Source organism: Seriola lalandi, unplaced genomic scaffold (assembly GCF_002814215.2).
Source record: "Seriola lalandi dorsalis isolate HSWRI2012SDOR001 ecotype SW California unplaced genomic scaffold, Sedor1 jcf7180002054470, whole genome shotgun sequence".
Lineage (NCBI taxonomy): Eukaryota > Metazoa > Chordata > Actinopteri > Carangiformes > Carangidae > Seriola > Seriola lalandi.
In genome coordinates this window covers 46,126-65,149 of record NW_019525023.1, presented here as the reverse complement: position 1 = coordinate 65,149, position 19,024 = coordinate 46,126, and the positions used below count along the sequence as shown (strand labels likewise).

The 19,024-nt window shown below is 37.2% G+C and overlaps 1 protein-coding gene across 1 annotated transcript in view; it reads left to right on the top strand.

Moving 5' to 3' along the window:
* Nucleotides 1-19,024, top strand: part of khdrbs2 (KH domain containing, RNA binding, signal transduction associated 2) — a 65,140-nt gene that overhangs the window by 17,928 nt on the left and 28,188 nt on the right. Inside the window, exons 2-3 of the mRNA XM_023411638.2 lie at nucleotides 6,345-6,472; nucleotides 17,649-17,765. Of these exons, the coding sequence (XP_023267406.1) occupies nucleotides 6,345-6,472; nucleotides 17,649-17,765 (245 nt within the window). The remainder of the gene's footprint in view (nucleotides 1-6,344; nucleotides 6,473-17,648; nucleotides 17,766-19,024) is intronic.

Genomic DNA, 19,024 nt, shown 5'->3' with positions numbered 1-19,024 from the left:
GACGTTTTTTGAGGTTTTTATGATTTGCTATATTATGACGTTTTTTGATATTTTTATGCCTTGCTGTATTATGACATTGTTTGACATTTTATGCCGTACTATACAATGACATTTTTTGAGGTTTATATGCCTTACTGTACAATGTCATTTTTTTTTTAGATATTTTTGCCTTACTATACTATGACGTTTTTTTAGTTTTTTATGCCTTCCTATACTGTGACGTTTTTTGAGGTTTTTATGACTTACTATACTATGACGTTTTCTATGATTTTTATGCCTTACTGTATTATGACATTTTTTGACATTTTATGCCTTACTATACTATGACGTTTTTTTATGTTTTTATGCCTTACTATACTGTGACGTTTTTTGAGGTTTTTATGCCTTCCTATACTATGACATTTTTTGAGGTTTTTATGACTTACTATACTATGACGTTTTTTGAGGTTTTCATGCTATACTATACTATGACATTTTTTTAGTTTTTTATGCCTTACTATACTGTGACGTTTTTTGAGGTTTTTATGCCTTACTATACTATGACGTTTTTTGAGGTTTTTATGCCTTACTATACTATGACGTTTTTTGAGGTTTTCATGCTATACTATACTATGACATTTTTTTAGTTTTTTATGCCTTCCTATACTATGACATTTTTTGAGGTTTTTATGACTTACTATACTATGATGTTTTTTGACATTTTATGCCGCACAACTGTGATTTTTTTAGTTTTTTATGCCTTCCTATACTATGACGTTTTTTGAGGTTTTTATGCCTTCATATATACTATGACGTTTTTTGAGGTTTTTATGACTTACTATACTATGATGTTTTTTGACATTTTATGCCTTACAACAGTGATGAAACTGGGCGGAGCTGTAGTAGAGTGGTTAGAACTGTCGCTTCACAATTAATAAGCTGTAGGTTCGACTCTAGTCTTGGGGTCTCTCTTTTATGCCTTATATATATATTATGACGTTTCTTTATGTTTTTATGCCATACTATACTATGACGTTTTTTGATGTTTGTATGCCTTACTGTACTATGACGTTTTTTGATGTTTATATGCCTTACTGTACTATGACGTTTTTTGACGTTTTTATGCATTACTGTACTTTGATGTTTTTGGGGAATTTATGCCTTACTATACTATGTGGTTTTTTGAGGTTTTCATGCTTTACTATACTATGACTTTTTTTGAGGTTTTTATGACTTACTATACTATGATGTTTTTTGACATTTTATGCCGCACAACAGTGATGAAACTGGGTGGAACTGTAGTAGAGTGGTTAGAACTGTCGCTTCACAATTAACAAGCTGTAGGTTCGACTCTAGTCTTGGGGTCTCTCTTTTTATGCCTTATGTATATATTATGACGTTTCTTGACATTTTTATGCCTTACTCTATTTTGACATTGTTTGATGTTTTTATGCCATACTATACTATGACGTTTTTTGATGTTTGTATGCCATACTATACTATGACGTTTTTTGATGTTTTTATGCCTTACTGTACTATGACGTTTTTTGTTGTTTTTATGCCATACTATACTATGACGTTTTTTGATGTTTTTATGCCTTACTGTACTATGACGTTTTTTGATGTTTTTATGCATTACTGTACTTTGATGTTTTTGGGGAATTTATGCCTTACTATACTATGACGTTTTTTGAGGTTTTCATGCTTTACTATACTATGACGTTTTTTGAGGTTTTTATGACTTACTATACTATGATGTTTTTTGACATTTTATGCCGCACAACAGTGATGAAACTAGGTGGAACTGTAGTAGAGTGGTTAGAACTGTCGCTTCACAGTTAGAAAAATGTAGGTTCAAATCCAGTCTTGGGATATTTCTTTTTATGCCATACTATAATATGACTTCGTTTGATGTTTTATGCCTCCCTATATTATGACGTTTTTTGAAGTTTTTATGCTTTACTGTATTATGACATTGTTTGACATTTTAACACTAAGTCATTTTTAATGGGTTGGCACCATAGTAGAATGGTTTGAATGTCGCCTCACAGTTAAAAGGGTTTGGGTCTTGGGATTTTTGTTTGTAGAATTTGTATGTTCTCTCTGTAACTTGACATTTTATGCCTTATATGTACTTACTGTACTTTGATGTTTTTTTAGATATTTATGCCTTACTATTATGCCGCACAACAGTGATGAAACTGGGGGACTGTAGTAGAGTGGTTAGAACTGTCGCTTCAAAGCTGTAGGTTCGACTCTAGTCTTGGGGTCTCTCTTTTATGCCTTATTATATATTATGACGTTTCTTATTTTTATGCCTACTTATTGACTTTTTGATGTTTTATGCCTACTTACTATGACTTTTGATGTTTTTATGCCTTACTGTACTATGACGTTTTTTGTTGTTTTTATGCATACTATACTATGACGTTTTTTGATGTTATAATGACGTTTTTTGAGGTTTTTATGACTTACTATACTATGATGTTTTTTGACATTTTATGCCGCACCACAGTGATGAAACTGGGTGGAGCTGTAGTAGAGTGGTTAGAACTGTCACTTCACAGTTAGAAAAATGTAGGTTCGATCCAGTCTTGGGATATTTCATTTTATGCCATACTATACTATGACGTTTTTTGATTTTTTATGCCTTACTAGACTATGACGTTTTTTGAGGTTTTTATGACTTACTATACAATGATGTTTTTTAGTTTTTTATGCTTTCCTAGACTATGACGTTTTTTGAGGTTTTTATGCCTTACTATACTATGACGTTTTTTAGTTTTTATGCCTTCCTATACTATGACGTTTTTTGAGGTTTTTATGACTTACTATACTATGATGTTTTTTGAGGTTTTATGCTTTACTATACTATGATGTTTTTTTATTTTTTTATGCCTTCCTATACTATGACGTTTTTTTATGTTTTTATGCCTTACTATACTATGATGTTTTTTGACATTTTATGCCGCACAACAGTGATGAAACCGGGTGGAACTGTAGTAGAGTGGTTAGAACTGTCGCTTCACAATTAACAAGCTGTAGGTTCGTCTCTAGTCTTGGAATCTCTCTTTTTATGCCTTACATATATATTATGACGTTTTTTGACATTTTTATGCTATACTATGACGTTTTTTGAGGTTTTTATGATTAACTATACTATGACTTTTTTGAGATTTTTATGCATTACTGTACTATGACTTTTTTATGCCTTACTATACTATAAAGTTTTTTTTAAAGTATATATTTTTGGGGCTTTTGTGCCTTTATTGGACAGGATAGTAGAGAGAGACAGGAAATGGGGAGGAAGAGAGAGGGGGGAATGACATGTAGCAACGGCTGCCCGATGCAGGACTCGAACCGGGGCCGACTGTAGCCTCTACACATGGGGCGCCTGCTTAGACCACTACGCCACACGACACCCCACTATGCCATTTTTTTGATGTTTTTATGCCTTACTATACTGTGACGTTTTTTTTGTTTTTTATGCCATACTATACTATGACGTTTTTTGAGGTTTTTATGACTTACTATACTATGAGGTTTTTTTTAGTTTTTTATGCCTTCCTATACTATGACGTTTTTTGAGGTTTTTATGACTTACTATACTATTATGTTTTCTTGACATTTTATGCCGCACAACAGTGATGAAACCAGGTGGAACTGTAGTAGAGTGGTTAGAACTGTCGCTTCACAATTAACAAGCTGTAGGTTTGACTCTAGTCTTGGAATCTCTCTTTTTATGCCTTATATATATACTATGACGTTTTTTGACATTTTAAGCCTTACTATACTATGACGTTTTTTGACGTTAATATGCCTTACTGTACTATGACATTTTCTGATATATTTATGCCTTAATATACTATGACGTTTCCTGACGTTTTTATGCCTTAATGTACTATGATGTTCTTTGAGATATTTATGCCTTACTGTATTATGATATTGTTTGACATTTTATGCCTTACTGTGCTATGGACCTGTGTTATGACGCCTATTTTCTGATGTTTCTATGCCTAACTATATTATGCCTACTAATATTGAGACGAAACCTACGCCCTTGTTTTGAGCTAATTGCTTACAACAGCATGCTAACATGCTCACAATCACAATGATAACATGCTAGTGTTTAGCTGCCATGTTGTCCCTCGATAGCATGCCAACATTTCCTGATTAGACAAATTCCACCTGAGGGTGATGGGAATGTCACTAGTTTTGCAAGTATTTTGTTATTAACCAAAGTCATGGAGAAACATGAAGATGGCAATAGAGAACAGGATGATCAAAGTTATTACAATTTATCACCTGGGGACCATGAATGTCTGTATCACATTTAATGACAAAAAGTAGAAGTTAAGATATTTGAATCTGGAACAAATTGTTGGACTGACATCCCCGATCCCCGTTAGTAGCAAATGAAATGACACATTCTCTTCATGTAGCCTAAAGGCCTATACTTTGTATGTTTAGCTTGTCCCTATGCAGCACCATGCTACTGTATATAAAGCACAGCTAGTTGAAAATATTTATGCCACAGGTTGTGTTTGATTTATCTCTTCTGGCAAACCACATAAATGTTATTTTTAAAAGGCACATTTTGTAAGCTCCTGTTATCCTGGGACACCTGTCTTGTGCTAAGTGTCACGAAGTGTGAATCAGCCGTGCTGATGGGAAGAAAAGGTTAGAGGGGTCTTTCAGTCTGTTTACCCGCCTGAAAGATTTGATAAAGAATCCAGAAAGTAGTCCTGAGAAGTAATGAACAAAACTTTTCCTTCTGCAAATATCTCTGTTAAGACTCTTCCATCTGGCAGTGACTCACATACTTAATATCCTAAAAAGGTATTTTTCACATTCAATCATTGCACTCTCCCATTTTGAATGGCCACTGATTCTGAGAGTGTTTTGCAGCTTTGCTAAGAGTCGTCTTAGAGAGAAATAGCAAAGAAGGTGAGACAGCATGTTCCAATTTAAGTGATCTTACCTGAACAATCAGGCACAATCAGAGAGACTGTGTCACGCTGGAAGAAATCGATGCAAGTTGGAATTTGGTCTTTGTGATTTCACAGACGATAGCAATACCAAACAAATTACCTTAATTCATGGTGCAAAACGGAAACCTCTGGCCATGCGAAACTGTAACAAGTGAATATTGGGACTGCCTGGAAAAGATGGATCATTAAGCTGTTGTGGAAGTCCAGTGCGCACCATTTTGCCAACATGGCAACACAATATCCACATAAACTGATAATTAGCCAGACATTTAACAAAGATTCTTTCGGATTCAGACACTTATGAGGATGTATAACAGTCCACACTCGACCTCCTTCTTTAGTGAACATTTTTAGCCATTCAGTCGTCCGAGCCAGAGCTGTTTGTTAACCTCACAGCTTTGTCCACCAGCTGTTGGCAGCTCAGATAAGGGTGAAGTGCTCCAGCCTAAATTAACTCTTGAGTTTCAATATAGCAGCTCAGGATGGGTTCTTGTTCAGGAACATCTTTTATTGTCCAGCAAGTGTGGTGCCGACTGATAATTACAATTCCACTGAGTATTAATTAGCGACCAAGGAGGATCCCTGCAAGATGAACAACAGATAGATTCAGTTCAAGAGCTTAATGTCTTGTGGGTGTTTTCAGTCCAAGTGCAGTAAAATGCATCAGTCCAGAAAAATCAGTGTTCTGGTTGTTCCTGTCAAGCTGAGCCGGACAGTAATATCCACCTCTCATCTCTTTCCTATTAGCAATAACACTGGGGAGACACAGGAGGACTATTGAGCCAATTTGCACATGATTTGTCCATCTAGTAAATTATGAGGGAAAATACTGCAGTTTGATTGGAGCCAATGATCTGCAAATATGATCTTAATGTGAGAGTTCACAGATCTAATCTGAACCCCAAATGACTTTAATATCAAATGTTTTATATGTTTAATCTGACATCTGTTTAAGTCCTTTGCTATGTGGGGATCAGAGACTGCTGACAGCCCACCAGAGCTCGGTTTGCAGTGAAGTGAGGCGCAGCAAGCTGAGTGTGACTGTTTGCCTCTGTTGTTATTTCGATTGGAATTACTGGATCATGAGATTACAGGGCCTGATGTAAAGGACGTATCAGGAGTCAGCGGGATAATCTCATATTATAAAGTTTGCAATGCAAGCATATTTACAGCTGATACACCAAAATAATCATCTAAATATTCACTGTGTGATGCAGCGCTTAGTTACATTTCTCCTAATGTGTCCCCAGACTAACATCACACTGTTTGGTTGGTTGTCATGCTGCAGTTGGCTCCAGAGCAGGCTTAAAGATGTGAGTGATGCTTTTTCAGTTACCTAACAAACTAATTATCTTCTTATCTATATTTCTGCAGAGATTGAAAAGTATGAAGGGGATGAATTGAGAAAAGATGGTGACATGAAGAAATATCTTGATATCATCAGCAATAAAAATATCAAGCTGTCCGAAAGAGTGCTCATTCCAGTTCAACAGTATCCAAAGGTAAGAGAACACAGCCACATCTTATCCTGCACCTCCTTTTCTTTGGGAAGAAACTGAGCTTCTATTTCTAAACGACCAGAACAGTTAAACAGCAAGGAGCAGGGCTACATTTGAAAAACACAGAGCATGTGTATGTGTGTGTCATTAATGTTTGGTGTCAATGGGTGAATGGAGCCTCTTAGTGAGGGCACTCCAGCTTCACCTGCTCCACCTTTTGCAGGAATGCCTTCGTCGCTGAAAACCTCAAACAAGCTAATAGAAAGTCATCGGGCAGTGTCTGTTTATTTTGATGTAGTCATCAAAAAAGAAAGTTTTTTACCGTACTAAAGCACCCAAGGGTACAGTGAAGAACAATGACCATAAATCACTGTATGACACAGTACACAGTTACTCTGAGTTATGCGATGTCGGTACTGACGGAGTTTGAAATGTGGCCTAATGAGGCTGCTCCATTGGGCAGCTACGCAACAGCACACAGCTGCATGTGGAGAACCAAAAGGCTTCACTGGCAATGTAATCAAGGAAAGCTGCTCCGCTCACTTTGCATTTACAGCCGTGCAACAGGCAGCTAAGAATAACAGCTTCAGTGTAGCAACACAGACCGCAACAGAACATATTTTGATATAGTTTATTGATTATTTGTCCTGCTGTGCAAAATACATAATATACTGCAAACATTGTTTGAGTCACTGCCAGTTCCAGATCATTAGTATATAAAGGGAGTAATTCTCTTTTTTCTCTGCTTTACTGTTTTTTTTAAATTTTTTCTTTTAAATACCATATATTTGTGCCCAGCTGTCATAATTGTTCAATCACACAGTAAAAAAATAACTTTCGAATATGTGCTGCTAGTTTTTGATTTTTTGATTTTTTTTTTTACATCTACTCTACTTTTCAAAATCTTGTCTCAAAGTCTGTACAAACTGATTTTGTACATTAGTTAACTGATAGCCTACTCATACTCATAGCCTCTTAACAGCTTGCATGGTAGTGTAATGAAAATAATTATATAAGATGATGCAGGATATTTTCCATAAAATCAATCTGCTGGGTGTAATGTTTCACCATCTATGCCACATTTTTAGTATGAGCAAAAAACAACTTTTCTTAATGTTTAAAATGGAAAGATTTCTCATTTCTCTTCCTTTAAATCTCCCTCCTGTCCACCAAATCTGATCATAGGTTTTGACCAAGCCAGCGCCTCAGATCATATACAAACCTGCAGGGCCCCTTTCTTCTTTAAACCAAATCTATGACTCTTCACTGTCAGTCTGCAGCAATGCTGCTATCATCATCACCATCATCTTTCTCTGCTTCCACACACTCTGACACTTTTTGTATCCAAGTGCTGATCTGAAATGAATCACTTCTCAAATCGTGCCCCAGCATCTTGTTTCAATATCTCACTGCTATTTCATGGGACCACACACATGGGACAGCTGGCGTTTAGATACAGAAACACTGAACAGTCATATGATGTTTTTTTTAAATGTACTTTACTGAATTTGTCTTGTCTTATCAGAGGATGTTAGGATGTCAGGAGGACAGGGAAACTTTTAATCGTCCCTCAGGATGACAGGCCGTGTACTTTAGTCCAGTGAGCACTTCAAGACACTGCATAGAAATCAATTTGCTGTTTCCTCCTTGGGATCAGTACATAGAAAGTAATTAAGTTGCATTCAGGAACTCCTCGCTCTATTAAATGGATTTCAAATCTATAAAATTGCCAATTTAGCGAGTTTCTTGTGAACAGAAAACCCACAGTGACTCTTGGATATCCCATGAAGGTGCATTCTCTGTCTATCCATACAGCATCAGTGAAGTACCTCCGAACTGTGAACACTGATTTTTCCTACCGTATGTAAAGCTAAGAATAAACTCTTCCAGAGACTTCCAGCAATATTTGAAAAGTCTGTCATGCTGTTATCTTAGGCTTAGGATTCAGGATTTACATGAAGAAGTATAAACACATACAGTAAAAACTTAACATTCAAACTGAAAGGCAAGTCTGTCGCTCTCTAATAAAGTCAAACACCCATTTCTTCTGGGAGATTACAAATGAGAAGTAAAAAAAAATTATTGTAGAGGAGGGATAGTTTTTTTTTTTTTTTTATCCGACCTGCTGGTTAATTGCATTGGTGTCCCATGTGTGACTCAGCTCCTGATTAGATGGTTAATGAAAACCAATGGAGCTTGGAGTCAAAAAAAAAAAAAAAAAAAAAAAAAATGACAACTGCTGGGATAGAACTGAGATATATAAAAAATGTATTGGTGAAACAACATACATGAGAATATACAGTACACAGGCTCAAAATCCTGGTTGTGTATAATTAGCATACTAGTGCCAGTTCTGCAAAGTAAGCAAAGCAGAGTGGTCCTAAGGGGGACAGAGCAGTTGTCCGACAACAGCTTGTGCGACCTAATTGCACAGTCAGCACCCCACAAGACTGCAGTGTCACTATCTTAAACATCTTGGTAACACTGCACTTTGAGTTAATAGTAATTAGCCACATCAAGCAACTCTTTGATGAGGAGCACGTCCTGCAGAGAGGGGAAACAAAAAAGTAACGCAGCGATTGGAAAGAGTAAAAACCTCACCTAGTTCCAAACTGAGTTTTGACACTTGACACAATTTGACACCACAAGGACACAATTCAAGTCTTCAAGTTTAAACTAGATACATGTTTTCAGACAAAAATACAGCCTACTGCATAATTATTTCATTTTTGATAATACTGTTTAAAAATAGATCATATTTATAACAGCTGCAAACAGCTGCAGGACAGATAAAGAACACATATTGTTATACCAGTTTTCTTTAATGCTTCTGTAAAAGACATTAAATACATTTATTTATGGGCTAGGACAGAGATAAACATTAATTTTACTGCCATGAAAAATGTTTGTACATTGTGGCTACACAGATATGGATTCTTGCCAGTTTTCACTGATCGATATATTTGATTTTTTTTTTTTTTTTTTTTTACTCCGACAACATCTGGCCCTCTGAGAGGCACAAACCAATTGATTTTATTTTGCTTCACATTGGAACCTCACTTTGTGTCACAGCTATTTTCTACTAGTGTCTACTATTCAATAATGTCCAGTCTTACTGAGTGTCACCAAGGGCAGAGCAAAGAATAAAATATCATAAATTTCACGTTCCAGCAGTCTGACAGTGCTTATTGCCGCTTACACCTGTCATCTCCCTGCAAAGTAATTAAACTCAAAGTAATTAAATTATTACTTGGGAGAACTCTTCTGCAGGGTTTCGGATGTGACGACGTGACACATGGAGGATTAATGTCGTCTAACAGTGAAACAGCCAGTGGTGATGAAGTCATTCTTTACGGTGCGCTGACAGACACACACTGTAGGCCGTGGTCACTGGAGACATTTGGACGTGTCAAGTGTTGTTAGTAACGTGAATAATGGCTGCATTTCATTGGCCAGTTACGGGAGGCTGGTATTGTGCAGGCTGGGCTGCTGACACACCTCAGTGCAATGCAATGTTATTAGTTCTACATGTGCTTCTGCTGCTATGACAAGTGAAAATGTCTGCTGAGAAAAGAGCCTGTTTAGTCCTGTTCTGTGATGATACATAGTTTCACTGTTCAGGTGGATTGCAGTGATGATGATATCACAGAAAACAAGCCCCGGGCGCATACACAGGGTTAATCATTACAGTGACACAAAGTGAATGAGTGAGCGAAACACACAGCATCACACACAACATGTGTTTGTATGTTTGTGTGCGTGTGGATACATAATAGGTTCTTATAACTATGGCATCCACAGACAAATCAATGCAAACACAGCAGATTACAGGAATATTTAATTTCATTTGACCATTTATTTAGCAGTGAGAGGGCATACGATGTTTGTTCTTGTTTTAGTGAATTAAACATTGTAAGAAGTCAATGGACATAAAATACTGGACCAGCACAGTTAACCATGACCACCAACCTCAATACATTATGTATCTTATTCATGAAATTAACTACTTAAAATCACTTACTCTTGTGACACAACAATTATAATTAATAACCACGTTCATGTAGTTGAAAAGTCTACACTGCAAAATGAATCTGAGGGATTAAAATGTCAGTGTCTTCCACTTACTCCAGGGGTTTGCAACAGCGCAGTTGTAACTTCTGTAAAAGTGTGATTAGAATATTCTACTGCATCTGACAGAAGAACATTTTGGCAAAAACAAAAAAGGAAATGGATTCTTGTTTATCTCAGCTTTGCTGCTGTCAGCAAAACTGTAGAATTAATGTCAGCAGTGGTATTCAAATAGTTTACTTATGTAAAGGTAAAGTAACAATGATACAACATAAAAACATAATATAAAAAAAAGTCCTGCATTAAATATCTTACTTCATTTACTCATTTGTTTTCTTAATCTATGATAATGCATCATATTTGATAAAGTTTTCATATGTTGTTGTTTTTTTATGTTAAATCGAAATAGGTAAAATAGGTCTTGAATTAATATAGTGGCATAAAAAGCGAGGTATTTTCTCTGAAATGTAGTGGAGTAGAGTCTAAGTCAAGTAAAGTACATATACCTCATAACATGTACTTTAAATGTACCTCAGTTACTGTCCACCACAGTATGTCTGTATACTGTATGTATAATTGAAAGTAACTTAATTGTGATGAAACCCTGCAGGAAAATGTGTGAGGTGTATGAATCTGGCTGGTTAGGCTGCAGCTGCCACACCACAGATCTATTTGGATAAAGTCTAAAAGGATGATGGATCTTGTTATGGACTGGCCCCGCTTGCATGCATCATTCATAGGGGATTACTTGTGTGTTTTGTGCACCACTCTCTGTAAAATCTACGTCAGGTCTCTTGTCGTTTTACAGCCTGTCGAGATAAAGGAATCTGGCCTTGGAGCGTTCCTCCAATGACCTTACCATTACTTTCTATGTTTAATCTCACCTGAAAAAAATTAAGAAACCTTGAAAACAGGGTTGATCTCAGTCAATAGCAGAAGAAGAGGCACATCTGTACCTGTCCCATATTGACATGTAAACAAACGATGCTCTCACAGGACGCTTATGGAAGTCTTGAAATTGCATGCTGAGATCACCATTTACTAAAGCAAAAATTATGATTAAGATAATCAGCGTCGTCATTTTCATTATCGCTTAAGTAGAATTTATCCTCTGCTGTTTAATGAGACAGCTTGATTAGCATCTTATAACCTTTGGGCATGAAATGGATTTTCAATGGCTGATACTGTTTGTGAGTCCGGTGCTGGTTGAGAATGTTATAAAAAAAAAAAAAAAGAAGATTTTTTCTCTTTTAATTACAACAAATTTGATTTGGTTCAAAAGCATAATGGGCCTATTCCTGCTCTGTCACATTTAAACAAGCTATTTCACCTCTGTAGGGTATTTGCTTTAACTATCCATTCTGCAGGTGCATACACAGCCCGCAACACATTAAATTGTATTTTGTCCTTGTGGGTGCCACAATTTCGAGCTTATCAGTCTTGGGTTATTGTAACCTTTAAATAGTGCAACAGCTGTGCTCTACCCATAGAGAAATTCCATTTTTGTCGGCCCAGAGATGTCAGTGTCCCAAAGAAAGCCCTATCATGTGGAAAGGTGTTTTGCTTAGATAAGTGCTGAATACAGCACAGGGAGCACTGAGTGTGAATTAAAATTAAGCACTTGTATGATAGCATCACAGTTCCACTTTGGGATGCCACTGAGTCAGTGTTTGTGTGATGGCTTTGTCTGCCACAGTGCTGCTCATGAGATATAATAAAGATAAAAATGCCTCCCCATGTTAAAAACCTCCCCACATACTGTACACTGTGCCCCAGCTCCATATGAGATACAGCTTTCAGTATGCTGTGCGCACTCTAATTTGACCGAATCGAGGAAAATGTCTTCACGCAGAACAGATTCACTTGATTTTTAAGTGTGCTGCTGATTGACATTATTGTCTTAAGATGAAGTGCACGACAGAAAGGGGCTCATCACAGCAGTAGTGAAGTAGTGACGTCAAAAATAAAGTAATAAATGTAAAACAAAAGCATTTTGTTTTCACTTTAAAGCTGCCCATGTTAATATCTCACATTAATAATGGATGAAATAACTAACTGTGAATTACTGTATATTATCTGCCAAGACAGAATGGAATGAGGATTCATAGGCAATGTGCACATTGTAGCATTGCAATACAATGTGATCACTACATAGGCTGCCTCTCTTTTGTTGCGTTTTGAACAGGATTTGTAAAACGCTGCCTTTCCATTAGTTGAAAAAAAAAATGGACGACATTCAGTGCAGAAAAGAATGTGTGTTTTTTCTTTTTTTTTTTTTTTTCATTTGTCACTTAAAGGCTGTAGCTTGTTAGAAACTCGCACAAACAGAGCTATGATTGTATGCATTGATTTCTCCTTGCTATGTAGCTGCTGCTCTGACAGCGAACGCACAGCCTGTCAAAGTTTGTTTGTCACCTGTTAAAATTTACAGTAATCGTGATATTTGTTTTGTTTACTGTCTGTGTGTGTAGGCCATCTGGGCGACAGGTCTGGTTTTACATATTAATGAGATTTGTGACATTTCTATTAGAACAGTCTGCTCCTGTTGGTTGTGATAAAGATGAGGGATGATAGGTCATTCTGTCACTTTGTGCAAATGAACATTTAATAATTATTCCCTTATATTTTGTATTGCAACTGGTTTGACTATATGCTCCTCTCTGTGAAATATTATACACTGTGAATTACATGATGTTTCCCAATTCAAAAATGACTAGGTTCACATATCTGATGCTGTTTTATTCATGTTTTGAAGTCGTAGCTTAATATCATATACCAACGATTAGCATTAACACTGACAGACAGCCTCTCTTTAAACACTCAGCTGAGTTGGATGCCTTTCTCACCAGGTGAATGGTTAATCTCCGCCCCTTGTCAGACACACACCAAACAACCACTCATCTGCTTTCTTTAATGTCTGCGGAGTTGATAGGACACACTCCTCTGACTGGCTCACAGCCCAGTCATCCCTAGCTGTCATTAAAGCATAAACCTCTACCTGAGGCTTTAATCCTCCTATCAGACAGGACCTGGACTTCCCCAATAGCACAGCTCGCTAACCTGGCAGTACGTGCCTCAGGACATCCGCAAATCTTGACTGCATTAAAGGGTAGCCACCATGCACACTTTATAAAATAAAAGGTGAAAAGTTGTTTTGTTTTGCAGCGTTACAGCACCTTTCAATATTTTTCTTGCTTCCCATGGAACTCAAAAGCACAGAGACATGCTGGTTTGGTTCATAAAATCACACTGAGGTTTCATTCCTATTTATGTGTGTGCATCTTTGTTGTTTAAATTTTTTTTAATTACTTTACATTTAGCAGCATTTAAACAATCAAGGTCATTAAAGGGAGATTCTTTTCAAAGCTACATTATTTTTATTTTAGCATATAGAAAAATATTCTCGTGTGCTGCTTTGACTCTCGGCTGGGATGTTATTGTGTGTTCACAGAGATCTCGGGCAGGAAACATTAGTGACATGGTATGAAATAAAGATGAAATGCCGCAGCCTGCAGCAGAAACTGTTTCTTTCGTCAAGTAAATGAATCCTCTTATAGACAGCAGTGGTTATATTGTTTTATATAGTGTATGTGATAATCCATACGAGGTCAGGCTTCACTCACCAAATTCCATATGAATATTAACAACTTCGTGCTCCGGTGGGCTGTGGTGCATTACAGGTGCAAAACCATTTCAAAAGGATTAGTCAGTGTGCTGTCCACCATCGTGCCTTTGAAAAGAGCTATTGTCTTGATCTGGTATCAAGATCAGTAAAGGACTCAAGTTATCTTAAACTGCATCATTAGTAAAACATTAATAAATAAATAAACAAAACAAAAATGAAATATAATTTGGGCACAGTAGTATCACCTGGGTCTGTGTTAGGTTTCTAAGCGTTACATGTTGTTTTACATGGATCACTTGGCTGGTTCAGTAATCCCATGTTTACATGTCTTCAAGGCAACTACAAAGAGTCCCATGTCAAGTCTCAGTTGCAGACAGCACTGGTTTTCAGACATAGTATGCACACAAAGCCACCACAATGACAAGTGTGATTGCAGACTTGTTCCTTTTGTGAAAGAATCTCTATTTTTTCTGTGACTCTCAGTCGCTGCTGTCTGTCACCACAATGATGAACGAACAACGAACAAGATGAATGTGGATCACTGGCATCTCTAATATGAAAGTTTTGGGGATATAAAACTGTTTTTTTAAAACATAGTTGTATAATAGTCATTTATGAAACCAGAAAAGCACTAGCACGACCAAATAAAAAGAGGGAGTTTACTTGGGGATTATATTTAGCAATGCAGGGCTTACCTGTACCACACAGCAAGTGCACTATGTTTCCAGTCCTCAGAGCAGCTCCTGGCTGTGGTGGATTCCACAGCTAAAGCTATGGCGTCTTAAAAACGCTCTCTGCCTCTTCTAATACTGTCGGCCTAATGAAGGACAGTTTAATAAATGCAGCAGAACTAGTGATATTGTCTTTTTTATTCCACACATTCCTCCGAACTTAATCACAATTCATGTCAACTTACCTACTACTTACTACTTATAGTTCAGGTGTGTTATGCTAGTAGCAGCTATGTAGTCTCCAGCAGCTAGTTGCAAGCAGAGATGAGGAGTGGGCTCCAGAGGTCTGGTACCATTATTTCTTTCTAAATGCACACGCCCAGATTTTTTTCCTTTTCAGTCTTGTAGTCTTCAGACCCAAACAACATTGACTCAAGTGACATCACTTGAGTTTATCAGATTTCACACAGCTCTCTGTGAAGCCACAAAAAGCTTTATACAACCTTTTTTCACATACTGTATATACGCAGTAGTAGGCCTACTCTCCAAGACCAGTAAACAGACTTTGATGTGTAAAGTTGGTGGAGTTCTCCTTATATGCGAGTGGAAAAGAAAATACATGCAAGTAAACAAAACATAAGAAGACTGAGAAGCACATTCACCAGTTTGACAACACATTTGTAGCACAATGAAACATGCTGGAAATACAGAGATGCTGTTGTACAGAACAAAATGGAAATGAGTTACAAAACAAAAGACATTTTAAAGGGAAAAATAGTTTAAATGTGAAACACTTTTCTGTGTTTCACCGTACTTCATGTGTTTTTCTTGAGTTTCAGTGCATTAAGTTTTCAAGGCCACTGTATGGGTCAGCTGTAAACAGATTGTAAATAAATCATCAAAACCTTTTTCAAAAGTACAACGAAGAAACAAGCCTCTGTCTCTGAGGTTCTTGTGAAAGGTGCTTTTCTCAGCTGCTGTAGCAGGTTTGTAGATTCACACTTGTGTGATGCAACTCAATCATCACCTGATGCTTTAAGCCCTGTAGATTTTGGGGTCCACAACACAGAACTGCATGAAATTGGCTTCTTAGTACTAAAATGCACATTAATGTATCAGAATTCATCCTGCACAAAAGCTCCCAATTAAATATTTGTCCTTCATGTAGAATAATGTGTGCTTTGTGAAATGCAAATAAGCATATCAGTGCATTCATTTTATTACTGAATATTTGTTCAATGTCTAAAATGTCTTTGTGTATAATTGTTGGATTCACAACACCCTTCCTTCTAATATCTGCATCGTTATCAGTGTTGAGACTACAGGGGGCACATAGCATCATTTCAAACCTCATTTAACACCGAATCGTGCCCCTTTCTGAAGCCCAAATTGCTCGCCATGGAGCAGCAGAGTGGCTCCAGACATTCATTAGCTTAATGAAAACAGGCCACTCTTCTACCGCCCAGCAAGCGCTTTCTCTGCGTAGCTGCAGCAACCATCTGCTCTCAAGCTCCCTGCCAGCTATAGGATAGTCCTGTCAAGGCAACCCCTGTGACGAAAGGCGTCTACAAAAGGTGCCTTAATCATTCAGATCAGAGGACGGGCAAGGACAGCGGGGATGCTCTGTTTTTTTTTTTTTTTTTTGTGATGGTTTCATCTCTGTGTCCCTGGTGCCTTCCTAAGATGAGCTGTAGCATTCAGTCATGATGTTAATCATGTTCATGAAATTAGCTGAGTCTGCATTTGTTGAGTTGAGTTGCAGCAGTCACACAGCTGGCAGTGAAGTTATTAGCCGCTCAGCCACAGTGGGAGAGTCTGTTTTGTGAAAAGGTTAATATCATTTTAGGGTTGGCCAGAGTATGGTGTGGTGGTCGACTGACCACCTGTTCAGCTCTGGAGGAGGTCTCTTATCATCTCATCCAATAGCACACATTTGAAGGTCGAACCATTTATTACAATAAAACATAAATAAATAAATAACAGTGTGAGATAGTATAAGTAGTCTTTATGGGATGGTTTCAAGTAGCAAATGATTAAGTCTCTTTTTTTCTCATTTTCTAATTGATCTTCTGCTCATATTTTCTTCAAAAACGACCCATTTGACTGCAGTTGTGCTGTGAGTTTCACCTCTCGGATTAATCACCACTAATCTCAGCAGTGTTGCGCCTGCAACAACCCAGAGCTACTTTTCTCAATATGAACACTAGCTGGTGCACAGCGAGAGGGAAATGATCGTCAGAGCCCCGAGGCTGGAATCTGATAGTTTGTCATCTGGATAGTATTACTTAATTTCCCACTGGGAAGAAACTCATTATTTCTGACTTTATCTCAGCACTGACCTCTGAAACAGTCTCAGGAACGTTATTGGTTTGAGCCCATGTTCCCTTTCCTTTTTTTTCCTCGGCAGGACATGCATGACCCTAAACGCCAATAAGATACATGACTAGCGAGGGCACAGTTCAAGCAAAAGGATGGATGCATACATTATGCCAGACTGCAGATGAGAGTCCCGTTCACCTTTAATGTGCTACATACAGAGCACAATTATATTGATTTATCACAGGTCACATTACAGCTTCTTCACACATGATGAATGGTGAATGGAATATGAGATTATATTGATAATAGATAACTAATGTCCAGCAAACATATTTTATGTTCAACCTTTTTTTCCAAACAGATTTATATCCAAGAGAGTGGGAGAGTTTTGTCTTGACATTATACATTTTTCATTATGTGTCCTCTTCTTACAAACTGTAAGTTGAAAGCATTGATAAGGGGTCTGATCACTTCTATTCTCTGACCTGTGTCACAGTTTAATTTTGTCGGAAAGCTGCTGGGACCACGGGGAAATTCCATGAAACGATTACAGGAAGAAACGGGTGTGAAGATGTCCATCCTCGGCAAAGGGTCCATGAGGGATAAAGGCAAGGTAAGAAAAATATCGATTTGGGTTGAAATATAGCTGTTTGGCTGCTCCAAGATATAGATCAAGTGGAAATATTTACAGAAACAACGCTTGAAATTCTGCTTGAAAGCACAGAGGAATATTCTAACAAATAATATCTGAGCTGTAACTGAGATGAATGGCACCCAGAGTACAATTAATAGCTTTCAGTTGACAAACATATGTAGAAGAAAATGGAGATGTTTTTCTGTGTGTTGTTTAATAGCATATTCTGTAATAGTCAATTATGAATGCAAAGTAATGAATCTCTGCCAAAGTCATTTATCCTGCTGACTTGTGATCCCCTGGAGCCAAACTTATCCGAGCATGTACACAGACAGGCTGCTGGATCTGGTATTCACGCTCATAACAGGTCTCAGTGTGCTGCTGTAGAGTTACATCGCTATTATTACTGTAGCCTCTGATTCAGACATCCAGACATGACAAAAGCCCTGCAGTCTCACCACCTCTCTGGTGAACTGAAGCTGCATTTCAATACGTCAAAAACATGTAGAGGGGAACATACTGCAGGAGCTGTTACAGCTACTTTCAACATGTCACTGAGGTTTTTGTTGTCACCTGTACATATTTAATCCAGTTTATTAAGGTGAATATGCAATCTCACCGCAAGGTCCATTCAGTAGCTGTTCTGGATCTTTTGATGTTAGTTCTCATGGAAATATGATTGTTCAAACTTTTTTGAGCACTTCAAGGATTCTTGTTAATGTTAGTGTAAAAGTTAAGGTGCAAAGTTCATTCATGGCCTTGCAAATATATATAAAAATGTATATGCAAACATTCATACATTTTTACCTGTCATACAGTGTACTTTATGTGCTGCGTTTGCTGTATAATGTAGTTTTATTTATTTTTTTACACTATCCAATTTTAGACATTCTGTTAACTTGCATATTTGCTGGTAAAAAGCTTCAGTCAACAAAATAAAACTAAGAATTTTTCAATAATCGTGTGGCTTTGTAATTAGAAATCAGTACCATTCACAGGGATTTCCATTCAGGCCTAATTGTGAAGCTGAAAGTTTTCATCAGCAGAAAGCACTGAAACGTTTCTTTACTATCACATTTTTGAGCATGCCTTAGTCATGTGCAAGAGTTCATTTAAAAATTTGGCTTACCGCCACTAAGTCCATTCAGTTTACCCATGTGCTGCATTAAGGAATCAGTAAAGAGGTGCTAAAACGTTAATAACAGCCAAACTATCAGCAATATGGCAATTTATATACA